This window comes from Leucoraja erinacea, chromosome 4 (genome assembly GCF_028641065.1).
Source record: "Leucoraja erinacea ecotype New England chromosome 4, Leri_hhj_1, whole genome shotgun sequence".
Classification (NCBI taxonomy): Eukaryota; Metazoa; Chordata; class Chondrichthyes; order Rajiformes; family Rajidae; genus Leucoraja; species Leucoraja erinaceus.
The window spans coordinates 85,877,720-85,905,230 of NC_073380.1; the positions used below are offsets into that span (position 1 = coordinate 85,877,720).

The 27,511-nt window shown below is 41.0% G+C and overlaps 1 protein-coding gene across 4 annotated transcripts; it reads right to left on the reverse strand.

Annotated features, from left to right (window-relative positions):
• Positions 1-5,278: 5,278 nt before the first annotated feature.
• Positions 5,279-27,321, reverse strand: LOC129696647 (zinc fingers and homeoboxes protein 1-like). Of its 4 annotated transcripts, none has more exons than XM_055634733.1 (3): positions 26,415-26,596; positions 14,549-17,356; positions 5,279-7,689 (listed from the first exon to the last, which is right to left on the reverse strand). In XM_055634733.1, the coding sequence occupies exon 2, from the start codon at positions 17,251-17,253 to the stop codon at positions 14,572-14,574; it is 2,682 nt and encodes an 893-aa protein (XP_055490708.1). In that variant the 5' UTR covers positions 17,254-17,356; positions 26,415-26,596; the 3' UTR covers positions 5,279-7,689; positions 14,549-14,571. The 4 variants fall into 4 exon arrangements, with proteins under 4 accessions (XP_055490708.1, XP_055490709.1, XP_055490710.1 ...); XM_055634734.1 differs by lacking the exon at positions 5,279-7,689 and adding an exon at positions 13,874-14,073; XM_055634735.1 differs by lacking the exons at positions 5,279-7,689; positions 26,415-26,596 and adding an exon at positions 26,856-27,321 and having other exon boundaries at positions 13,874-17,356.
• Between the last annotated feature and the right edge of the window lie 190 nt (positions 27,322-27,511).

A 27,511-nucleotide genomic window follows, 5' to 3' on the forward strand; every position in this document is an offset into this window, starting at 1 on the left:
GACACATCAAACATGTGGAGGAAGGTGCTCAGATGAGACCAAAATTGAAGTTTTTGGCCTAAATGCAAAACGCTATGTGTGGTGGAAAACTAACACTGCACATCACCCTGAACACACCATCCCCACTGTGAAACATGGTGGTGGCAGCATCATGCTGTGGGGATGCTTTTCTTCAGCAGGGACAGGGAAGCTGGTCAGAGTTGATGGGAAGATGGATGGTGCCAAATACAGGGCAATCTTGGAAGAAAACCTGTTAGAGTCTGCAAAAGACTTGAGACTGGGACGGAGGTTCACCTTCCAGCAGGACAACGACCCTAAACATACAGCCAGAGCTACAATGGAATGGTTTAGGTCAAAGCATATTCATGTATTAGAATGGCCCAGTCAAAGTCCAGACCTAAATCCAATTGAGAATCTCTGGCAAGACTTGAAAATTGCTGTTCAGACGCTCTCCATCCAAATCTGACTGAGCTTGAGCTATTTTGCAAAGAAGAATGGGCAAAAATTTCAGTCTCTAGATGTGCAAAGCTGGTAGAGACATACCCCAAAAGACTTGCAGCTGTAATTGCAGCGAAAGGTGGTTCTACAAAGTATTGACTCAGGGGGCTGAATACTTTTGCACGCCACACTTTTCAGTTTTTTATTTGTAAAAAAATTTGAAAACCATGGATCATTTTCCTTCCACTTCACAATTATAGAAACATAGAAATTAGGTGCAGGAGTAGGGCATTCGGCCCTTCGAGCCTGCACCGCCATTCAATATGATCATGGCTGATCATCCAACTCAGTATCCCGTACCTGCCTTATGCACCACTTTGTGTTGGTCTATCACATAAAATCCCAATAAAATACATTTACGTTTGTGGTTGTAACGTGACAAAATGTGGAAAAGTTCAAGGGGTATGAAAACTTTTGCAAGCCACTGTATAATATTATGGAAACAGCTTGGATGTACAATAGATTGTATGTCGGGATTGTGGGTTACTCCGGCAGGGCAGACTGGTATGACAGATCTTCTTGCAGATTGGGTTGTGGAGTGCATGTATTTTGCGACTCACTGTGGTGCAAGAGCAATTGGTGATGCCTTCAGCTACAAGGGTGGCATCCAAGATTACAAACTTTCGCCCAAAAAGTGAGTAGTTGCTGTATTATTTGTCAGAAATATAATCCTGGGAAACGAGTGGGTTGTGAGGATGGAAGAACACCTTTGCCCATGGGTCCTTTTGAAACTCTTCAAATGGATTATGTCGAGCTGGAGAAGTGCCAAGGATATTGATATATACTTGTGATTGTCGATGTATTCAGCAAATGGATTGAGGCCTGCCCAACACTTGATAACAAAGCGGCTACTGTTGTCAAGGTGCTCCTGCAAGAAATTATCCCTAGATTCTGTATCCCAAGTCGGCTTAGTTCTGACAATGGTCCTCATTTCATTGGGCAAATTAATAAAGAATTCTGTGAACAGCTGGGCATCCAACAGCAACTGCACTGTGCTTATCGACCACAGGCTGCTGGACCTGTCAAATGTGCAAATCAGACCCTGAAAACTAAATTCGCTAAATTGAAGGCGGAGACAGGAATTAGTTGGATCAAATTACTCCCTGTAGCTTTGTTTCAGATGCGTGTCACGCCTGCAGGGAAATCGAGACTGAGCCCAGCTGAAATTGTTTATGGATGTCCTTTAAGAATCCCGTCGAGCCAAAATGCCACAGAGGCCGTGTTTCCATCACATGACTACGGAGATGACCAACTACGTTCTGACCTTGTCTCAGGCACTAAGGGATTTGCATACTAGGGTGCGAGCAATATATAATGAATTACCTCCTTTGGTTTCTTCCATTAAGGTCAAGCCTGGTGATTATGTACTAGTGAAGAATTGGGTAAGGAAAGGTTTGGAGGCTCGGTGGGAGGGACCTTACCAGGGTCTCCTGACGATTCCAACCACTGTTAAGGTAGAAGGAAGGAATGCGTGGGTCCATCTTCACCATTGTAAGAGTATTAGTGGAAGAGCGAGCTGCTAACTTGTTTCATTCAAGGATTTTTTTTAGGTATAGGAACATCGTACCCATCGAGAGTCAAGAGTACATTAAGCTAACGTGATGGACAAAGAGGATTCATGCCCATGCAAACTCGGGAGATGGAGACTCGTCAGTCAGAAATCATGAAAAATCAGGAAGTTATTTAGTGTTTAAACAAAGTCTATATTTTACTCAGAAATAAAATGTGTGGTGTATGGATATTTCTTTACGGAAGTAATCTTGCAGCTCACGAAAGAAAACGAGAATTGATGATTCTCCATATTGGTTCTTTATCCAAAGGCTCCACTGAAGACTTTTACTTATTTGCTGTTCCAAAAAAATAAATGTAAATCTATCAGGAAATGTATAAGCAGTCTTTTAAAACTCTTTCATAGATACAATAGTTGCTCCTCACCGTAGCATTCTCCATTAGCTTCAAGATGTTTGCAGGACATAAATATTAATCGTCTTCTAAAGTAATATTCATATTTGTAGTTTCTAAGATATTTAATGAAAGATCATTCTGCCTTGCTATCAAAAATTCCTTCAATGGCCATATTTATTCTATTTCAACTAACCAACTCACGTACCTCTGGACGTTTTGCTTTTTCTATGTTGTTACCAACGTTTAATTAACCGAGGAAATGCAAGAGAAGACAGGAAGAGTGAGCTGTTAACTTGTTTTCATCAAGGATTTTTTTTTAGGTATAGGAACATCGTACCCATCGAGAGTCAACAGTACAATAAGCTGCCCATGCAAACTCGGGAGATGGAGACTCGTCAGTCAGAAACCATGAAAAATCGGGAAGTTATTTAGAGTTCTGATAAAGTAAATTGCCATCATTGTTAAATTGTAGAACAGAAACAGTATTGGTGTTGTATAATAAAGGGAGCTGGATTCCAGTGTTTTGTATTTTTGATGTTTGACTGAACCAGACTAGGGGGGTAAGATTAGGACCGGAATTACATAATCAGTACCTTGTCAAAGATTTTGCTAACTCCATGTACACGAGGTCTTCTGCACTTTCCCCGTCAATTTTTCTCGTCATCGCTTCAAAAAATAAAAACATTATGAGACAAACCTCCCATAAACAAAGCCATGCTGACAATCCTTTTTGCCCTTCCTTACTACCCTCTTAATGTAAAAAGGTGAAAGTTATTTAACCAGTATCCAGGGGTCTAGCAAATTTCATTCCTGCAAATGCTTCGAACTTAACTTGAAAGAAATTCAACTTTTAAATTTCACAGGTGATCATATGGCAGTAAAATATCATTAATTTATTCAACTACCAAGTTATTTGAAAAAAAAAATCATGTTTTTCAGGGAAGGAAACCTTCAATCCTTAATCAGTCTCCTCTCCACTACCACAGCCGGATCCCCTCCTGATGCCTCTGTGGTGCAGACTGAGGCCCCAACCACAGGGCTCCAGTTCCGACCCACGGAGGGGTCCCCCCTCCAGTTCAGGTAAAATCTGTCCCTCTTGTACAGGTCATCTCTGCCCCAGAAGAGATCCCAATGGCCCAAAAATATGAATCCCTATCTCCTGCACCAAATCAGCCATGACAGCACTGTCCCAAGTTCATATACTACCATCATTAACATGTGGCACAGGGAATAATCTGTAGATCACTGTCTTAGAAGTTGTGCGTTTTACCTTTGCCTAATGCCCCTGTCCCACTTAGGAAACCCGAACGGAAACCTCTGAAGCCTTTGTGCCCACCGTGCGGTTCCCGGAGGTTTTTGTCAGTCTCCCTACCTGCAACCTCCGGGAACCGCACGGAAACCTTGGGTGGGGCGCAAAGTCTCCAGAGGTTTCCGTTAAGGTTTCCTAAGTGGGACAGGGGCATAACTCCCTATATTCATTGTGCAGCACCTCAACCCTTTTTCTATTTATGCCAATGTGCACAACAACTTTTGGCTGCTCACTTTCCCCCTTGAGAATGTTCTGCAGCCGCTCTAAGACTTCCTGGATCGTGGCACCAGGGAAACTGCACACCATCCTGGAGTGTCATTTGCAGCCACACAATCTCCTGTTTGTCCCCTTAATGATAGTCTCCAGTCACTGTAGTCCTATCTGACTTCAGCCTATCGCACCGTGCCTCAGAGCCAGGTCTAGTGTACAGACCCTTTCTGCTGGTAACACAGCCTTATAACTAAAAAAACTAGACATTCCGGTGTTCAAGTTGTTGACTTTGTGTGTCAGTGTGACCAGACATGTTTAGCATAGCACTGATGGGGAAACAATGCAGAGCTTGTGTTCAGTTTCCATCGTATGAAGTGTTGCCCATGATCATGACAAGATGGAAGAACAGTTCAGTTCCCACATATCCAGATCAATATCAGTTCCACAAATCTACATTATTTAATAATCATTATCTAATTATTATCACATCACTGTTCTATGGAAGCCTACCATGGACATATTATCCACCAAGGACTATATTTCACAATGATTCAATACATTTTTCAAGGGCAGGTTTACTTTAGTTTAGAGACACAGCATGGAAACAGGCACTTTGGCCCCGAGTCCATGTCAACTATTGACCACCCATTCACATTGGTTCTGTGCTCTCCCACTTTTGTATCCACTCCCTACACACCAGGGACAATTTACAGAGGTCACTTACCTACAACTCTACAGGTCTTTGGAATGTGGGAGGAAACCAGAGCACCCGGAGGAAATCCACATGGTCACAGGGAGAACGTGCAAACTCTTGTTGAGAGATTAAATGTCAGCAGTTTGGTTTTTCACCACGTTTACTTTTTCATAATCTCACTGAGGTTCAAAGGTTTGAGACCCACAACAGTCTATGAGCATTGACATCAGGGGATCGTACATTACTTAATTTCAAGGTAAATAGATCACTTGGGATAAGGAAAGGTAATAGGTCAGAGAATGTGGACTCAGAAAAATGAATCACTGCTTTGGCTGTGATTCACCTAATCTCAGGTATTCACACTTTGTCTTACCCACTTTTCTGAATTTTCCCCGTTGCATTACTTCTCCCAGATCCTTGCCACATATTTGCAAGTTTAATCCATCTCTTTGTTCAACCCGACTTGATTTTCTTTTAAAAATAATATAATTGTTTCAAAACTAACAAAGATAATGCGGTACTCAGCCAGCAATAAATAAAAAGTTCAAACATTTTCCTTTTACGGCACGTTACGAAACAATCAATGAAAATGTACAAATGCAGAGTAATAAAAACGTCTGCTGCAGACATACAGAAAGTAACACAAAATCTAACTCAATAAATCACAGCATCGAGATTTATTTTGAAACATTATATTCACATATTACAATCATTGTATTGTAGTCAATGGAAAATGACATCAGATCTACAAACTCAACTTTCAAGACAGATCTGCAAAAAAGAACTAAACAGATCTGTTTTTAAAAAATCCATGGCAAAAAAGCAGATAAAATATTTCAAAAAATAACAATAAGCCTTTACAAAATCTCCACAAATCTTTATAATGTGCTGTTACCTTGAAACTGCTCAGAATGGTATATGTGCTGGCTGATTATATTGGATAGTCACAGATATTCTTAAAAGACATTAAACTTCTCTTTGAGCATGTTTTGCACACATGTTACAGAACCTACAGGGGCGATGGCTGAACAAACAAGATTGCAGCGCAAACCCAAAATAAGGGCAAGTATGAGGGTACTGTGAAGATTTATTGGACTTTTGAGTTGGGAGAGAGGACTATTTGTAAATGGCAAGAACAGTTCTGCAAGGCCTGTAACTAATGCCGTAGCCAAAAAGACTCAAGTCACTGGGTTACGTAACAATAAAATTATGATTCGATAACAAGGTATCTTGGGGGAAAAAAAAATCAACATGTGATGTATTAAGGCCTCTACAATTTTGATTAAATATGAACTCTGACACTTCAAAACTTCTTCATTTTATTTTCTACACAATTCTTCTTGAGGAGGGGTCTAAAAAAATGGAGAGGATACAATGAGCACTATTTCGAGTTCCATTTAGAAAAATGCATGGGCTGGTTATTTTCTCATCATTCATTACTGCAGTGATAATTATTAACATTTTTAAAACACGATGCTATATTTTTACGATGACTAGTTCTCCGTGCAAACTAAAACCTGCAGCACCAGCAAGCCAGAACAAGTATTAGATCCCACTAGCTAGTATTTCCCAAATGTGTTTGGAACAACAACAAATTGCATAGTAATGTGCAACAAAAGCTTTTGCCAAATTACCATTGGTATACTTTTTTAAACCTGAAGATCTGACCAAGCCCAATGTCCATATTATTATAAATTTACACTTCAAATTTCATCATGATCCAGATGAATATTAAAACTGTGAAGGAAAATAAAAAGTTTAACTATTTTTGAGAATTGCTAGTGCAGGCCCAAATATTATCATGACTTGCATGTGCCAGTAGAGGTTAGACAGCCAAAGTTACAATCTAATAATGATGAAACTTTGAAGAATCTAGTATACAGTACTTGTATAATAACCGTGCAAATACGTTTTGCATAATAAAATTGCGCATTCACCAGCCATGACTGTAGTCATGATTGAAATTTGTATAGAGATCAACATTTTCTATAGAAATAGGTATCTAAAACTAAATTTGACTGGTTTACCTCACCATTAGTGCTTCGTAGATTTTTTTTTTTAATTTTCAGAAAATAATCTAAACAATAAGTACTGAAAGGGATGAGCATGAATGGTCAATTCTTGAACAAGCAAAACATACTAACTAGATAGCTACAGTAGTGAATTGCTAACTACTAAAAGTAAAATAATCTCTTCAATGTTTATTCTCACAGTACACATAGAAGTACAATAAATAGTGTGGAAAAATTAGAACTGTTTTTTGTTTTTCAAACCACAGCTTGCAACCCCCTTAACGCATATAATATTTAAATACTATATATTATATAAATGTAGTACTGTATATATAGAAGCAACATTTTTCTAATTTCAGCATACAAAATGACTTGCAGAAGTTACCAAAAAATACTAGCAATTGGAATATGGCTTCTGATGAAAATAAGTAGAGGGAAACAACTCTGCTGGCTTTATCTACACCTACAATAAATGTCATTTCAAGTAGCTACTAAAGACTAAAGCATAGAATTGAGGAGATTGAGGAGGTGTTTTTCCAGCACATGTACAAAAAACACCATGCATAATTATGTCACAAATATAAGCGTTTACATTTCTTTACTGATAAGTGATTACCAGTATTTTAATCTAATGCGATCAGATAGCTCATATTTTACTCCAACTGCAGAATCAGGCGAGGGCAAACTATTACATCAGACTGAACCAAACTGCACAGTTGATGTTAAGAGCTTGCTAAAATCTAAAAAAAAAAAAAAAATTGTGCTCAAAGATATCTCCAAAATTAAACTTCAGTAAAAATGTAATAAAATCCCAAACTGTACAAATTTGACCCTTAACAATAGCTATATACAAAAGTTATTTTCAGTTGTATTAAAACTTTGGCAATGTGGAAATGTTTAAAAAAAAGCCTATATTTTACTCAGAAATAAAATGTGTGGTGTATGGATATTTCTTTATGGAAGTAATCTTGCAGCTCACAGAAGAAAACGAGAATTGATGATTCTCCATATTGGTTCTTTATCCAAAGGCTCCACTGAAGACTTTTACTTATTTGCTGTTCCTAAAGAATAAAAGTAAATCTATCAGGAAATGTATAAGCAGTCTTTTAAAACTCTTTCATAGATACAATAGTTGCTCCTCACCGTAGCATTTTCCATTAGCTTCAAGATGTTTGAAGGACATAAATATTAATCGTCTTCTAAAGTAATATTCATATTTGCAGTTTCTAAGATATTTAATGAAAGATCATTCTGCCTTGCTATCAAAAATTCCTTCAATGGCCATATTTATTCTATTTCATCTAACCAACCCACGTACCTCTGGACGTTTTGCTTTTTCTATGTTGTTACTCGGATTTAAATAACCGAGGAAATGCAAGAGAAGACAGGAATAAATTAATTCCATATGTCAATTGGGAATGATCTATACCGGGGTCTCCACATCTGGCATGCCACGAGATTTTACCTGGCCCGTAGCAACACGTTCTGCGCGGCGGGCTATTTAGTGGGTTTTGTGGTAGCGCGGGAATTTACACGTCAGTTTGCCATAGGCTATCAAGTTGAGGGTTTGTGTGTAGCTGCTAACAGGTTACCGTTAGTTGTATGTGACGGATACTCAGGGGTGCAGTGCTGTAAAAGAAAAGCCAAAATAAACAGCAGGACATTTTAATTAGGGGGTGTGTGGTCAGGGTAACCTGGTTGAAAGAGTGGGAAGGGGAAGTCCCATCACTACTGAGGTTCCCTGTAGGATGGGGGGGGGAGAGGGGGTGGAGAAAGAACACTAGAACGCAGCAGTGCCAGACCATGTGCTGTCTGCATAGTGGAAGTTGTGGGCCTGGTGCCGAGCTTGGAACTCTGGTGAGGTGACGCCTCCAGCCCGCTGGTGGCCAGTGGAGAGGCGAGGGTCGGCGGAGTCACTGGTGGAGGCCCGTGGTGGGCTGGAGTAGAGATATGGGTTGGTGCCAGCAACATCGATGGCCCCGGGGAGACAGTGAAGATCGGCGACAGCAGCGGCATTGCTGAGTTAGTGGGTGGGTGTGTGAGCGCGCGTGTGTATGTGTGTGTGAGCGCGTGTGTGTGTGAGCGCGTGTATGTGTGTGAGTGCGAGTGTGTGTGTGAGTGTGTTGCCCTAAAAAAATATGCCAAATATACAATATGGCCCTCAAGCTGAAATGTTGAGGTCCCTGATCTATACTATTAATGTACACAATCACAGTCCCTGTAGTGCAGTTTCCATGGAGCGTCTTTCAAATGGGAAGGAAAGGCAACGCTGAACCCATACATGTAACTAACACATGGATGGAAAATGTGGAAACTTGACAATGTCACGGAGAAGTCATAGGCCTCCCTAGTAAACTCATATCAAGAAATTATTTAGAAGATCAGAGCTCCCTCTCAGTGTTGTGGCACACTTAAGATCAGCACACACCCATCTTTCAAAGAAGAACTCAAGATGAGATTAGTTGTTCCCATTCCAGTGCAAACATTGATAATGAATACAAATTTACACTTGTGTGAATTCATGTTTAATACATTCTGTTTACATTAAGTTACACGCATGTGCACACACTAGGTTGCCACCAATCTGAAAAAATGGCCCAATTTTGGAGCAAAAAGCAAAGTGCTTGAGCAACTCAGCTGGTTGAGCAGCATCTGTAGAGATGATGGATAGTCAACGTTTTGGGTTAAACGATTTTGTATACATGCATTAGATAATTTGATCTTTTGAACATAGATGAAATGTTTACAAATCAAGGAATTCTCACCATTTATATGAAAATGCTTAAACTTGATTTCTTACAATTAAATTTAGATATGAACAGCTTTGATGATTAGTTGAGGCCCCATCATTTATTGTCTAAATCTTATGTTCACAACTATGTAAAAATATATAATAATATAAGAGTTACTGCATGAAATATACAAGTAATGAATTTATACTTGTTACAAACATATAAAATTCTTATAAAAACCCAGTGCCTAAGAATGCCTCTCCAGCCTGCTTGAATGACTATCGACCGGTGGCCTTCACCTCAGTGGTCATGAAATGCTTTGAGAGGCTGATCAAGAACTACATCTGCGCCGTCCTCCCTCACACCATGGACCCGCTGCAGTACCATCCGAACAGACCCACGGATGATGCGATCTCCCAGGTTCGGCACACCACTCTCTCTGACCTTGACAGCCAGAAGGGAGGGCTACATGAGGATGATTGATTTCAGTTCAGCTTTCAACACCATAGTCCCCACCAGACTGGCTGAGAAGCTGCTGGAACTGGGGGCTGAACACTCCCCTGTGTGCCTGGGTCCTGGACTTTCTCACCGCCAGGCCCCAGGTGGTCAAGATGAGGAGACATACCTCCAACCCCCTCACCCTGAACACAGAATCCTCCCAGGGTTGCGTCCTCAGCCCCCTACTGTATTCCCTGTACACACACGACCGTGTGGCCAGGTTCAGCTCCAACTCCATCATCAGGTTTGCTGATGACACTGTGGTGGTGGGCCTGATTTCCGATAAAGATGAGAAGGCCTACCTGGAGGAGGTGGCTGACAACAGCCTCCTCTTGAATGTCACTAAAACTAAGGAGACGATTGTGGACTTTAGAAGGGCTCAACAACCAAGGACGTACATGCCACTGAAGATAAATGGGACTACTGTGGATAGGGAGAGCAGCTTCAAATACCTGGGAATCCACATCACAGAGGATCTGACGTGGACAACACACACTACCGCACTGGTGAGGAAGGCAAGGCAGCGTCTTTACCACCTCAGGCAGCTGAGGAAATTCAGAGTCTCTCCGAGGATCCTTCAGTCCTTCTACTCTGGGGCTGTTGAAAGCATCATGTCAGGTAACATCACAATCTGGTTTGGGAACAGCTCTGCCCAGGACAGGAAGGCTCTGCAGAGAGTACTGCATAGCCCTGCAAGACCTATACACCAGGTGATGCAGATCCAGAACCAGCAAGATAATGAAGGACCCCTACCACCTCAGCAACGGACCGTTCCAGCTGCTACGGTCAGGCAAGGGCTTCCGCTGTCAGCTGCTGAAAACAGAGGTTAGAAACAAGCGCTTCAGGAGTAGGCCATTCGGCCCTTCGAGCCTGCACCGCCACACTGTGAAAACAGAGGATCCAACTCAGTACCCGTAGTTTCTCTTACCCTCTGATCCCCTTGGCCATAAGGGCCACATCTAACTCCCTCTTAAATATAGCCAATGAACTGGCCTCAACTACCCTCTGTGGCAGAGAGTTCCAGAGATTCACCCACTCTCTGTGTGAAAAAACTCCTCATCTGTTCTTTTAAAGGATTTCCCCCTACAGAGGGCATTGAACATCGATTTCACTGAGGAGGCCACATATGGTACCCCGACCTCGGGTGACTATGAAAGTTGACTTTTTAGTGCTTCCCTGACAGTGAATTCTGCTGTGGGGGGAAATTGTAGCATAACCTGAAAGTTAAAATTGTATTCCTGACAACTTTGTTGAAATTTTTTTTTTGTTTTGTACCATTGACATTCGTCAGTTCAGACTGAAAATCAATCACTGTTTAGCACTTTGGTTCAAATTCATAAGCTTTGTTGAAAAGTGCTATATAATAAAGATTATTATTTTTTGTTATTTCCTTAAGCTGTAACCAGTGATTTGGATTCCTAAACATCGGGAACAATCTTCCTGCATCTAGCCTGCAATCCAAAGTTAAAATTTTGTAAGTTTCAATGTCCCCTCTTTGGTCCATATTGGCAGAGAACAAGTGGTATATCCAGTGTGAAAACAAGCATGTCCAGATTCCCAGGGATCAGTTTGGTGAACCTTCTCTGTACTCCCTCTATCAGGCAAGAATGTCTTTCCTCAGATTAGGAGACCAAAACTGTACGCAATACTCCAGGTGTGGTCTCACCAAGATGAGACCAAGGGTGAGACGGAGTTTCTTCCCACTGGCCATTAGGACTGTAAACTCTAATCTCACCAGGAACTAATGCACTGTTGTGTTGTGTCTTTTTTATTTTTCTAAAATGTAAATACCGGTTCTGTTCTGTTGTTTTGGACCATCCGCAGGCATTGCCACTTTCATTTCACTGCAAATCTTGTATGTGTATGTGACAAATAAAGTTGACTTGACGACTTATGTTATAAAAATTGTAGCATAACCTGAAAGTTAAAATTGTATTCCTGACAACTTTGTTGAAATTTACCAGCGTTCCTCAGAAAGACTGAAACGGATGTTTAGGCTTTTCCAAAAGCCTTCAAAAGCTGCAATTGCACCTGGAATTGATAAATACATGTTTTTGTGAGTTCCCACTTGCAACCAGTGATTTATTTGTAATCATTTACTAGATTGCAATCAAAAGTGAAATACTGGTTCAATGTTCCCTTCTTTGGCCTATTGTCAAGAACATGGGTATAGAAATCCTAGCTGTCCAGATTCAGGGACAGTTTCTTCCCTGCTATCAGGCAGAACCATCCTCAAGTGCTAGGCAACCATAGCTTGTACATCATTGGAGACCCTCGGATTCTTTGATCTGAGCTAAACAACTTTATCTTGCCTAAAGCAGGGTGGGTGACTTTATCATGTACTGTGCACAAAATATGTCGATTTCCATCAGAGATTGTCTTTCTGCTGAGCCAGACAGCAAAAGATTTTCACTATACCTCGATACAAGTGACAATAAACTAAACTCAAACTAAAAACTAAAACTCTGTTGACTCAATAGGTTAATAAAGATAATTTGTGTTCTGAATTTAATCATAGAGTTGTGCAGCATGGAAACAGGTCCTTTGGCCTAATGTCCATGGAATAAAGTCCTAGCTGTCCAATCTCTCACTATAACTTAGGCCCTCAAGTGCTGGCAACATTCTTCCCAATCTTTTCTTCTGTACTCCAGCCAAACAATGACCTTCCTATAGCATGCGGGTGTACCAAAACATAGTACTTGACTACCCTTTTCAAGATACCCTTAGACGCCAAAGCTTTCAAGGAACTATGTACCTGCACAGGGGACGGATAGTGGATGTCAACCATGATCAGATTGACTCCCGGTGCTGGCTCAAAGGGTTATCAGGCACTGAATCATGTTTCCACCAACCTTGTAGAGCTGTAACATGACATACTATACTCACCTCTGACTGATGAATGCGAATGTACCAACTATCCTTGATCGGACTTTGCTGATTTTACCTTGCAACGGCACAGTGGTGTAACGGGACCTTATCATCCCAAGTATTACACTGCAAATGAATCGATAGTAAGAGCATTGCTGAACTGCTCTCTACCTCTTTGGTGACCCTCAGACTATCCTTGATCGGACTTTGCTGGTTTTACCTTGCAACGTTATTACCTTATCATGTAATATACACTGTAAATGGATCGATAGTAATCATTGACTTCTCTAATTTCAGGTAGTCCTTACTGTCTCCTCCCCTTCTCAGCTCTCCCTCTGGCTCCTCCTCTTCCTTTCTTCTTCCCGCTCCCCTCACCCTCACATCAGTCTGAAGAAGGGTTTCAGCCCGAAACGTTGCCTATTTCCTTCGCTCCATAGATGCTGCCTCGCCCGCTGACTTTCTCCAGCATTTTTGTCTACCTTCGATAGTAATCATGTTTTGTCTTTCTGCTGTCTAGTTGGCAGAAACAAAAGCTTTTCACATTCACGTGACAATAAACTAAACTGAAACAAGGTGATGACCCCCTTTTTATATACACACGCACACACATTTAAAAAAAGGCAATTGTAAATGAAATGCAGTGGAATTTTATTTTAAGTAGATTGAAGTACTTCAATAAAATATAGTCAACTGCAGAAACAGGCACACAATTTGTACATGGAAAAGGAGGGATGGGGAAGAAACACAATGCAGAGCAACTAAGTATGAGGACATGGTTTGTAATTTCAAATTAACACACTGAAGTATTTGCAACAATATGCAATTTGCCATAGGGATCAAATAATGTTGTTTTACACATTGATGGATATTGTGAATCAAACTTTTAATTGATAACTTACTTTATTTTTCAACAGCGAAGAAACCAATTTAAAAAAAAAAAGAGATTCTGACTTTAGTAATCAACTACTGGAATCAGATAAACCAAAACATTTTCAAGACATACCTTATGTTTCATAAACGTATTAATTACAACCATTTTTGACCACCTGGAGGTGAATATTTCATGAACAAATTAGGTCACTTTTTTTCCCCTGACATTAGGAATTCAATTAATAATGGCATTTTAGTGTAATTTCTTTTTAAAAAAAAATTACAAATTGCAAGCAATTAAATGACTGAGTTGACAAAATTTAAACCACTTTTTAAAATAGATATTGAAAAATATTTACTTATGAATATCACTATGTGTATGTGACAAATAAACTTGACTTGACATGACATGACATTGGTTCCCATTTGTCCCGGTCCTATTAAAAGTAGCATAGATCAAAATCTTGACATATAGCCCTGCAAGTACAAGAACAAACATATGTGCCATGGTATAATTAACCGTGTAAGCTTCCCATTACTTAAACAAAAGAAAGTATCTAACACATTTCTGGGACCACCTGATTTTAAAGTCAGATGGAACACAAAAAAAAAAATCATAAAAGCTGTAAAGTTAATTGAAATTATGAAGTATCACCTTGTACTAATGGGAATCATAAAATAGGCTAGAAAGGTCCTCTACACCAGCCATACTAAGTACAACGGTCACCATCAGAATACTTTCAAAATATTCTATATACAAATAAAAAATTTCCATTCTGCATGTAGATGTGCTAAATCAATATCTGGTGGAACACATCATGGGAATAATAGAGAATTCCAGATTCATTTGCTAACAGGAAAATGTTAACTTTTAGTATTGTGCTGTACTATTTCCCAATTGTGGTTTGAGATTTCTTAGTACAAAATGTAAAATATACTTATATTTACTTACATTTTTATGTTAGAATTCTCTACCTAGTGTTCATCATCTGGTTCAGTTACTTCATTTTCTTTTTGCGATGGAGGCTTCCACACATCACTGCTGCCACTTCCTTCAGAAGCATCATCTTCATTCTCTTCACCAGCCCAATCATCATCCTCGTCAAGTGGCTCGTTTTTCTCATCTTCACCAGGGTACTGTCCATTTGAATTGTTGCTCTCCGAAACAACAACTTCCGTTTGCCTTTGTACAAACCATTCCCTGATATTTTCATAACTCATGCCTGATTTTGCCACAAGATCATCAAGATCTTCTTCATTTAAATATTTGTGTTTCAAGTAATATGGTTCAAGAAAATTTCTCCCTGAAGCGAGTTCCGTAGATACTTTGCTTGACGTCATTCCGCTCCAGTTGCGAGACCTTCCATTCCCCCTTGCTCTTCCTCTTCCTCGTGGTCTGCCTCTCAATCTACCTCGACCTTTAGTCCTTCTGGAGGAAACCTGGGTTTGCCCATTTTGAGTGTCCATGTTACCACTTTGATAATAATAGTACCATTTCAAGTTGCCATTTTTCCAAGCATACCTGGTATCTCCGAACCAACTTACAATATCAGTTCTGGCCAGCCCAGTGTCTAGAGCTAATTGGTCATATACCTCTGGGGATGGCCAGTGCGTGCGAACAAATGCGCTTTTAAGCAGATGTAGCTGCTCTGGAGTTTTCTTATATAGTCTGCTAACTGCAGTTGCCATTACTCTTGGAATTGCTAAGCCACTGGCCAAAGATGTGGTATGAATTTGCCCATATTGTGATTTTGTGCTCCCTGCATCAGAGTCCTTATGTTTGACATCAACTTCGCCGTCTATCAATTTTCCGCTCTCATCATTTTTATCTTCTGAATTTTTAATTTTCCTCCTCTCACAAAACCAGACGTCAATCTCTCTTCTAGTGAGTTTTGTTTCAGTCCTTAGCTTGTTAATCTCATCATCAGTGGGAAATGGACTAAAATGAAAACTTTCTTGGAGAATCTGAAGCTGTTCTGCGCTTTTCTCTTTGAACTTCTGAGGAGTAAAATCTGGGAAAGCATGCCACCCATGTTTACGTTGCTGATTTACTGCAAGCGATTCAGAAATCATGTCATCTCCAGAATCCAAAATTATGGTGCTGCTGACTTCAGCAATATTGACATTTTGATTACATTTTGAATTTCTATGGTTGTACCGTGTATCACTGAACCACTTCTTTATGTCACCTCTTGTGAGGCCTGATATTTGTATGATTCTAGCAATTTCTGCATCACTGGGAAATGCATTCCTATTGAAGCTGGCTTTTAGTTCATTCAGTTGCTCTTTTGTCTTTTTGAGGCGGACGATGTATGGATCTGTACTCGAGACAGAATTAAGGGAACCTCCTTGTGAAGCAAATTGAGGAAGCTGAGAGTTGTTTAGCCGTTTTACTTCAGGCCCTGTCTCACCCTCCTGCATTCTGCGCTTTTGCCACTGCATTTGATTTGTAACTCCTGCAACGGTGACAGTGACCGGAGAATTCCCAGTGACCACGTTTTTACTGGTAACCTGTGCCAAGACAATACCTGGCTGACCAACTATCTGACAAGGTTGGAGGATCTGCTGCAATCCATTAGCAGATGTTGAAATCTGTGCAGGTATGACTGTAATTGTTTGCGGTATAGTGTGCACAGTGCCATTAAATTGTCTCTTTTTGGCATCTTCCACCTCCTCTGGGGTCCAGCTGATGCCATGCTTGAGCCGTTGAGCAGTGAACCAGATTTTAATCTGTTCCTCTGTATATTTTGTCTGAGTTTTTAACGTTACAACTTCTGACTGCGTAGGATAGGGAAATTTGTTGAATGAGTTCACTAGGTGAGTATTTACATCCATATTAGTGTTATAAGTTGGAATGCTGTTTAATGGAATCATAACTTTTGGAATACAATTAGAATTTGGAGACTGTATCAATTGGCTAATACCTACTGAATCAATTATAACACCATTTCCTTCTTGGTTAATACAAATTCCACTGGTACTAGTAGATCCCAAGACCGAGTTGGTGCCCATTGTCTCATCGTTGTTTTCTTGTCTAGCTGTGAATTCATCCACAAAACTTGGAGACAGAGAGATTCTTTTGGTCTCATTTTTATTTTTTATCTTCATGATTGGTGTTTTACTTATTGATATCCCTGTCGGAGTGGTGTCAATGTTTTCGGACTGATCTTCATTTGTAGGAACCCCATTACTATTGCATTCTTCAACAGTCTGTTCAAAGACAGTTTGATTGTTGTGTTTCACCATTTTAAGCTTAAAATTTATTTCACCCGAATGATATCTAGCATTGTGGTCATTAAGAGTATCATACCTTTTGGTCATAAAATTACATTCCATACAGAAATAGGATGGATTGAGAATAACATTTGGGTGCTTTGAGTCAACGTGCACTGTAAATTCATTTAAGTCTTGTGTTTCAAAAGTGCAATATTTACACTCATAGCCTCCTTCTAGTTTCTTGATTTGGTTATCTTGTACTTCCTTTTCTGCAATATTATCATCATCAACTACAGCACCATCTGCTGCCATACTCTCATCAGAAGTGTCTGGAGGAAGATCATCATCAACATCTGTAATCATATCCAGATCTTGGTTCTGATCCAGAGTTTCATTTGCAGGGACCATGCAAGGAATTTTAGACTTCCTTTTGCTGGCCATGGTCAGTGGTGAAAAGTGAAATGGTTTCAAAAAATGTTAATCCCGCTGCAGGTTGATCTACCTTCAGGCCTATATCTTAGGTTCCTCCCCACAGTGGATTCATCTGTAGATAAAAATTAAGAAAATGTTACTTCATGACTACAAAAAATGCTTACCACTTAAAAATTAGTCCATATTTTTGATACGTATCATTGGAGCATTGGCTAAATAAAGGATTGAAACATGGAAAATCGACCCTCTCATCTCAGCAGAGTTCAACAGCAAGATACCAAAAACTCACACATTTTAATTACATAAATTTAAACGGTGAAATAGGATTACACACAAAACCAATTGCAACTTTTCAGAAAAAGCAGCCCAAGCCTGCATATACTAAGACCAAAACTTTCACAGTGATTATAAGAAATGGTAAGTCGACCCACCGACCATTGATGTACAACAGGGTTATTATCATCAACATTCCGAGTGTCACCATTGATCAGAGATTTCGCTGAACAAACTACATAAATACTGAAAATTCTCCCTAAACTGCAGTAGTTGGAAATCTGAAATAAAACCAGAAAACAATGGAAACATTCAGTAGATCAGGCAGCAACCATTGAAGGAGAAACTGTTAATGTTTCAGGTCTTTCTGATGAAGAGTCCCAGAGCTGAAACATTAGCTTTTTTCTTCCCACAGATATTGCCTGGACTGTCGAATGTATTTCCCATGTTTCCTGTTTCTAAATACAATAGACAATAGGTGCTGAAGTAGGCCATTCCGCCCTTCGAGCCAACACCGCCATTCAATATGATCATGGCTGATCATCTCCAATCAGTACCCCATTCCTGCCTTCTCCCCATATCCCCTGACTCCGCTATTTTTAAGAGCCCTATCTAGCTCTCTTGAAAGCATCCAGAGAACCCGCCTCCACCACCCTCTGAGGCAGAGAATTCCACACTCTCCACTCTCTGAGAAAAAGTGTTTCCTCGTCTCAGTTCTAAATGGCTTATGAAGGTTTAAAAAAAATCGTGAGATCAGCAGATCTCCAAGACCCCCACAGCAGCCCCCCATCCCTCACACTACCACCGCCTCTCCCACACCATGGTGGAATATTGCATTGGGGAATGGGTTGCATTGGGGGATCAGGCCTCCTGTGTGACTGGGACCCAACGGGTCCCACTTAGTCTAGTAATGTGTAAAGCTACAATGGGGAGTAGGAAGGAATATTTGCCTAGATGACTGCATCTTCTACAATACTTGACTGAACAGACATCAGTCATGAGAAAGTAAGCTCATTTGCACAATCCACTACCCTTAACCTTCACAATCTCCATTTTGTAGATGGTATACCATCTGCAAAATGTATTGCAGTTTCTTGCGAAGCCTAGTCTGATTGAACCTCCCAAACACATGACCTCTACAAGAGGCAGTGGTAAATTGGAACACTACTACCTTAGATTTCAATCCATGATATTGACAAACCTGATTTGAAAATTTATCACTGATCCATCATGGTAGCTCTGCCTAAAACTTGAGACTCTCTACTCAATAGTTGTGTATTTAACCAATTTAAAAACAATAAAGAAACATTTAAAATGTGTGTGTGCTTTGGATGCACCAGCACCCACTGTATTGGAAACATTCTCATTTGACAGAGAAATGGGAGCAGTCACAACTGAAGCACAAATGCAGATGGACAGACTGAGTCAGCGCCCGTGACACACACACACACACACACACACACACACACAGTGCTGTTAGGTTACTGAATCAGCAGCTAGCTTTCTAGTTGACTGATCCGCAGAGGTTGAAATGCCATGCAGCAGCTGCAGAATTTAAATTCAACAAATTGAATAAATCTGAAATTTAAAAAGCTTCCCCCCCCCCAATAATCATAAGCAGCAAAAGTACTAGACTGTCATTAAAAATTCATATCACTCATCAATGTACCTCAGGGAAATAAATTTACCATCCTTATCTTGTCTGGTCGATGTATGTATATCGCAAGATCTACAGCAATGTGGTTGACTCATTGCTGCTTCCTGAGTTCTTGGGGTAATTAAGAATGAACAATAATTGCCAACAGTCCACATTCAGTGAATAAATAGGAATGCACAAGTAAATGCATCTAAAAAGGCTCACTTCAATTTACGGCACAATAATAAAATCAAATTATCAATGACTCAGAAAACCTGTCAGGCACAGAAAAAAATAGATCTGATGGACACAAGTGTATGGCATAAACATTAAGATAAACAAGCCTATAGTAAATCCCAAAAGGTGCATTCAAAAATGTTGCATTGAGACAGGCATGTACTTGTGAATATTGTATTTACATGCAAGTTAAGTACTCACACCAAGGTAAAGAATTTGTGTTGACAGAATAACCAAACAAATCTTCAGCTTGTCCTAAGGTGCCGAACTTCAGATTATTATTAGTGTAGAAAAAGTACTTTCCTGATTTTGTTTCTTCATGGCCTGGCTCTAATTTGATTACATACCTCAAGTTCTTTTATGTTACAAGACATCAGGCAAATGACACAGCTTGGTAATCTGTTTTTGTTATACGGATGAGGGATATTTATGGCCAAAAAAAAAGAAAAGCTTTCAACTCTGAGAATAGTCACTGTATATTTTGTTATAATGTGGCTGAATAAGCCTTGGTTTGACATCCGGTTTGAAAGCCGACACTTCCAATAGTAAGTAAGTGGAAAGTAACGAGCAAGAAGTCTTTAATAAATGTAACACCCACTCAACCATAATATCTAGAGCCAAAAGATTCATTTGCCCAAGTATATACCCAAATTTGGACTCAAACAAAATGTAACTATAATTTGATTAAGATTTCAATAAATAGGTTCTCATAAATAAATACATCAATCTCTGTACACATTTTGCACAGAACTGCAGAGTAAGGTTCACCAGCATCATCCCTGATACCACCAACAATACTATATACTTTGAATTTTATATTGCAGCTATAACATTCAAGTTTAGCCATGTAACTTGCCACATTTGGACAAAGAGTAGGGAGGGAGGAAATAATCTTTGAGAACAATAGGACATAGGTTTAAAGTGAAGGGGGAAAGATTTAATAGGAACCCGAGGGGTAACATTTTTTTTACACAAAGGGTGGTGGGTATGTGGAACAAGCTGCCGGAGGAGGTAGTTGAGGCAAGTATTATCATAATGTTTAAGAGACATTTGGACAAGTATATGGATAGGATAGGTTTATGTGCCAAGTGTGGGCAGGTAGGACGTGCATGTTGTTTAGCGTGAGCAAGTTGGACCAAAAGACATGTTTTCACGCTATACGACTATAACTTTAGATTGTCCCCAAACAATGTAATTTTATTTTACAATACCGGTTAGGTTCCACAACAGAAAATGAAAACATTTGTCTCTACTTTTAATCTGCTCTTTAAAATGTTCCTGTAAATTGAACAGTGTTTTTCTTTTAACTTCATCACTTCTCAATTTTTTTTAGTCCAGAACATAACAGTCCAATCAGTCATCATGAACCTAAAAAACAGATTAGTCACAAATTGTTAGATTCTTCCCCATCAATGGAATAAATTCTGTAGGCCCTAGTTCCCTATAGGGTGATTTCACCAAATGTCAAATGAGCGTAGATCCCCCCTCACGTGACCGAAAATTTTAACTGGAGGACATATGTCAGTTCGGTACGTTAGTGAATAGGGAAAACACGCACTTTCCCACCCGTTAAAAACATGGAAAACGGCCGATTTTTTAGCTGAAATTTTATGTGCTAGTCGGGGTGACCGTGAAGCACAGCGACCTAAATTTTCAGGCAAAAAAAAAAGATAGAAAGTAAGGTAATTACAAGAGGGAACTGAAGGTAGAAAACAGCGGAAGTGAACAGCCGACATTTGCCATGGAGATTTAAAGATCCGAAACATCGGGAATTATCGCGTTTGCTCGCTGAATTTCATCAAAAGTAAGTTAATAATGCCTTACTTTTGATGAAATGCAGCGAGCAAATGCGATAATGTTTATGTTAAATTTTATTTTATGTGGCTGAATTATGTATTGTTGTTTTTCTCACTTAGTATGGCAACTCAAATTTCACTGTACCTTAATTGATACATGTGACAATTAAATTGAATCTAGGTTGATGAGAGTTCATCATGTTGATAGTTCAGGCCTTCTCTGACCAAATGTTTTCTGACTAAATGGTACCTCAGAATTCTCTATCCAGCCACTTATCTGAGTGCAGCAACAACTGTGTCTACTCCCAGTGACAACGTGCTGCACATTGATGTTCTATTCCGAAGAAGTAGTAATGGAGTCTATGCAGATATAGCCCCCTCAAAGCTTTGTTGCCACCAGGAACTTAAAGAAAAAGGCATAGTTTCAATTCAATATCAAACTATTCTTGCATTTTACATAAATATTGTGAAAAATTGACCCTGCCAAAAGAAAAACATCTCAGAAAAACATCACTATGTTTACTGACACCCAAATCTTACTTAACATGCTCAATCTGTTGAGAATAACTGCCTTGCAGCAATGGTTCAAAACAGCCTCCATACTACAAAGTTTAAAAAACTCTTTAACTGGAACTTAATCAATCGCTTCCAGTATGCTTTGAGGGCACTGTCACATTTCATGTTCACTTCCTGGGAAGAGAATTTGTGTAAAGTGAAACGAACGGCTAACCAAACCATTAGACCGTGGCTATATTGAAAGTGACATGGTCACAATGCAGGCAAGTTGAAATGTAGCAGAGATCCCATGTCAGGTTTTGCACTACATTGGAGGTCAAGATTTGATTCACTGGAAAATGATTGAATCTTTTGTTCAAAGAAGAATGGGTGAAAAGGTGATTTTTCAATTCAAACCTAGAATTTCTTTGGACTACAAGACCATCATCAGCAGTGACTGGAAAACTTAGCTGGCGAAACAAAATGACCATGATTCACAGCTGTCACTGTGCCTCCAACCCTAGTTACCAATAACATTCATTACTAGCAGCTAAAATTGTGTACATTTAGTTCAATAAATTACAGAACAGAAAATAGGAGAGAAAGGATGAATAACAGGACTGCATTTTTAAAGGCTTTGAGCCACAGCAAGTTTCTTGGCAGCTCAGCGCAATGTTTAAGTAACAATATGAATGAACTATCTCTCTGGTTCTTTTGACAATTATACTGCATTGCCATTGTTTTGCAAAGAAGAACATTACACAGCATTAATTTTAAACAAAATATTTCAAATGATTCCTCAAAGAACAAGCTTGTTCAATTTCAGCCCTGGTGAATCTAATCTTTCTCATTCAAGATTAGATTGCAATCTGCAAGTTTCATTTGCATTTTGTTCTCGGTCAATTCAATCCTAATGTATACTCCCTCCTTAACAGGCACAACTGATCCTATTGCTATTTATCCCAGTTCCAATATACACTGCACCTTCTATCTCAACTCGACCCGAAACATCCCCCATTCCTTCTCTCCAGAGATGCTGCCTGTCCCGCTGAATTACTCCAGTCTTTTGTGTCTATCTTCGGTTTAAACCAGCATCTGCAATTCCTTCTTATACAAAACATTAAAACGTAATATACCTGATGTCTTAACCCATTTCTGTCCTTAATGAGTCTCATTCTTGACCTTAAAACTGTTAAAATAAAATTATATAAGGATGATATAAAACACAAAATGGCACAGAAAAAAACATAATTATGCATAAATGCCACAGAAGAAAGAATTGTCAAACTCTAAATGGAAACTGTGAAGTGCAAAACTGGAGTTATGTGGCTGGGAAAGAGAAAAATAAATTCATAGATCAACCAGCTTGTTTTGGCACTTCACCATTCAGGTGCAGTGTGTATTTCATGGATGATGTTGCATAAAACATTTATATTACTCTTCCCTATGTTTCCTGGTCTTCCATATTAGTTATTTTTAAATTTTTTAGAAGGCAATTGTTAAAAAAATCCTCATAACTCATAAGCTTGATGAATCACAAACATGAGAGCATAAAGTAATCATTTGTCCATATTAACATTTATGACTGGTTAGTGACTGCGTGGTGTTGATTTGAAAAGTTTGATCCTAAAATATCACTCACTCCTCCCTCTTTGAACAAAAGAGGTCGTCACAATCACAACATTCCTGGCTTTACAATTTTGAGAAATTTCCTAGTATACATCCAAGAGGTACAGATTCTTCAGTAGCAAGCTTCAATAACATTCAAAAACTGCCACAACCGCAAAGCAAATCAACTGTGCAAATTTATCGTAACGTGCCAAAAGATCATGTGCAAACATGACAACCACAGACAACGCAGTGATGAGCTTGAAGTCACTACTGTTAAACATAGAACAGGTGCACGAGTAGGCCATTCGGCCCTTCGAGCCACCACCACCATTCAATATGATCATGGCTGATCATCTAAAATCAGCACCCCATTCATGCTTTCTCTCCATATCCTTTAGCCCCAAGTGCTAAATCTAACTCTCTCTTGAAAATATCCAGTGAATTGGCCTCCACTAACTTCTGTGGCAGAGAATTCCACAGATTCACAACTTTCAGGGTGAAGCCATTTTCCCTCATCTCAGTCCTAAATGGCCTACCCCTTATTCTTAAACTGTGACCCCTTGTTCTGGACTCCACCAAAATCGGGAACATTTTTCCTGCATCTAGCCTGTCCAATCTTTTAAGAATTTTATGTTTTTTATGGAATTCTTTGAGGATGTGACAAATAAAATGGATGAAGGGGAGCCAGTGGATGTAGTGTATCTAGACTTTCAGAAAGCCTTTGACAAGGTCCCGCATGGGAGACTGGTGACTAAAATTAGAACACATGGTATTGGGGGTAGGGTGTTGACATGGATAGAAAATTGGTTGGCAGACAGGAAGCAAAGAGTAGTAGTGAACGGGTCCTTTTCAGAATGGCAGTCAGTGGTGAGTGGAGTGTCGCAAGGCTCGGTGTTGGGGCCGCAACTGTTTACCATATATATTAATGATTTGGAGGAGGGAATTAGGAGCAACACTAGCAAGTTTGCGGATGTCACAAAGCTGGGTGGCAGTGTGAACTGTGAAGTGGATGCTAGGAGGTTACAGGGTGACCTGGACAGGTTGAGTGAGTGGGCAGATGAGTATAATATAGACAAATGTGAGGTTATCCACTTTGGCGGCAAATACAAGGGGGCAGATTATTATCTCAATGGGGTTAGGTTAGGTTAGCGGGAGGTACAGCGAGACCTGGGCGTCCTTGTACACCATGCAGTGAAGAAAGCTAATGGAATGTTGGCCTTCATAACAAGAGGGTTTCAGTAAAGGAGTAAAGAGGTTCTTCTGCAGTCGTATAGGGCTCTGGTGAGACTCTCATCCTTCTAAATTCCAGTGAATACAAGCCAAGTCGACCCATTCTTTCATCATATGTCAGTCAGTCCTGCCATCCCAGGAATTAACCTGGTGAAGCTACTCTGTACGCTCTCAATAGCAATAATGTCCTTCCTCAAATTAGGAGACCAAAATTGCACTCGATACTCCTGGTGTAGTTTCACCAGGACCCTGTACAACTGCAGTAGGTCCTCCTTGCTCCTAAACTGAAATCCTCTCACAATGGAGGCCAACATGCCATTAGCTTTCTTCACTGCCTGCTGTACCTGCATGCTTACTTTCAGTGACTGGTGGACAAGCACACCCAGGTCTCATTGCACCTTCCCTTTTCCTAATCTGACACCATTTAGATAATAATATGCCTTCCTGTTCTTGCCACCAAAGTGGATAACCTCACATTTATCCACATTATTATACTGCATCTGCCAACTCACCCAACCTTTCCAAGTCACCCTGCAGCCTCATAGCATCCTCATCGCAGCTCACACTGCCACTCATTTGTGTCATCCTGCAAACTTGGAGATGTCACAGTTAATTCCCTTGTCTAAAACGTTAATATATATTGCAAATAACTGGAGTCCCAGCACCGAACCTTGCTGCACCCCACTAGTTACTGCCTGCCATTCTGAAAAAGACCCGTTAATTCTAACTCTTTGCTTCTTGTCTGCCAACCAGTTCTCTATCCATGTCAATACCCTCCCCCCAATATCAAGTGCTCCAATTTTGCACACTAATCTTGTGTGGGACCTTGTCAAAGACTTTTTGAAAGTCCATATACACCACGTGCACAGGCTTCCCCTTATCCATTCTACTTGTTACATCCTGAAAAAAATTCCAGAAGATTAGTCAAGCATGATTTCCCCTTCCTAAATCCATCCTGTCACAAGAGAACATTGGAAAATGATCACCAATGTATCCACGATTTCTAGGGCCACCTCCTTGAGTATCCTCGGATGCAGACCATCAGGCCCTGGGGATTTATCCGTCTTCAGTCCCAACAGTTTTCAGTCATTTATCGGTCTTCAGTCCCTAACACAATTTCCTGACTAAAGTGGAATCCCTTCAGTTCCTCCCTCCCACTAAATCCTCGGTCCCTAAAACTCGATACCAAGCAAGAATTGGGGAAAGTAGCAGACACATTAAGACGGGGAAGGCTTAGTTTAAGCAAAGAGCATGAATAGATTTGTTGCTTTGCCAAATTTATGACAGCAATGCCTTGCTCCGGTCCCATCCCTCGTTAGTGACACAACGTCGCTCAGCCCATCTTGCCTGCACCAAAGAGCCATCCGATTAACCCCCACCACACATGTGGCTTGGGAGAAAATGAAGCCCTCCACTGCACCCCTTCCTTTACCAGGGAGAAGAGATAAAGAAAAGATACTTCCCCCAGGGGCAGCGTCCGGCAGACACCATGCTGAGCGACATATGAAGCAGCAGTGAACACACACACACACACACACATGGCACCCGCTGGGAGAGGGGTGGGGGGTAGAGGAGGGCGAGTGGTCGAGCGCATTCCCGCCCCCATCCACCCGGCCCGGCCCGCCCACACCCAGGAGGCAGGAGGCGGCTCTGGTGTGAGGACGGGCGCGTGCCCGGCTCGGCGGCGGATGCGCGTGCACACGACGGGAGGTGTGGGGTGCGCGCATGGCGCTGATTGATGCGCGCGCACGGCCAACGGTCACGGCGGGGATGGTGATGGTGGGGGTGGGGGGGGGGGAAGGGATGGAGACGGCGGGGTTGGGGAAGTGGTTGCGGGCCCCGATCTCAGCGGTGAGCGGCGCCAATATCCCCCCCTCTACCCCGGTCCTCACCGCCTTCTCCTCAGCCTTTCTTCTCCGAGCTGCCCTTCGGGAGGGAGCCGGCCGGCCCGGTGGCCGGCGGAGCCCGCTCAGCAGCCGGCCTGCCCGCCCCTCAGCTGCCGGCCAACCATCCGGTCGTCGGTATTAACTCGGTTAATTAATCGGGAGGGACGCCGCCAACGCGTTGACGTCACCGGCCGCGACTGGCCTCGTTGGTCTGCCCTATCCTGCCGTAAAGCAAGCGCGGCCTTTTATTTCGCGACAGCTGCTGGCACTGAAGGCGAGTGAGTGAGTGAGTGAGTGAGAGTGATCGCGGGAGCAGTGACCGTGACGACCAACGACGAGCGCTCCGGTTAGCACTGACCGGGGGAGCTCGGATTCGGCTCCTCTTTGTAGCAGCAGCGAACTCAGAAATATACCCGCCTCCCCAAAAAAACAAACAGACGCACATACCAGCAGCTGGAGGAAAGAACAAGCGTTGACGCTAAATTAAGTGAAGAAGGGTCCCGACCCGAAACGTCGCCCATTCCTTCTGCCCACAGGGTTGGTGCCCGTCCCGCTGAGTTGCTGCAACTTTGAGTTAATCTACGTTAAATTGAGACCCGGCCTCAGAGACTTTAGGAAAAGATCCCACGCCAATTCTCCCCAACTGCAATGCATTATCAATAGTGACCACTCAACTAAGTACACGCCTCCCGTCTGACAAGGATCCATTGACTGTTTTCCAAATTATAAAGAACACTCAAGTAATTTAGAAGTTTAGTCATTAAATAGTGGCCAAGATCACACCCATCTTGATAGTGCACGAGGCTATTTTACAGTTGCGCTCGGTCCACCAGGTCCACATTCTATGCAGACCTGTGTCCTGGTTCTCCCTCGTCAGAATGAAGCTACACATGGGTTGAACAATAGGTACCAATGGGTTTTCATGTGTCAGTCATTTTGATAACAGCAAATTCTGCCTACTAGTCATTGATCACCAAAATCGCTTGCTTACGATTGCTAAGATTGCTTACACTGCTATTGCATAACCACTATGATTATGCAACCGGAAATTACAGCTTGTACAAACCTGCTTTGATTCCACATATTATTTAACATCTTAAATA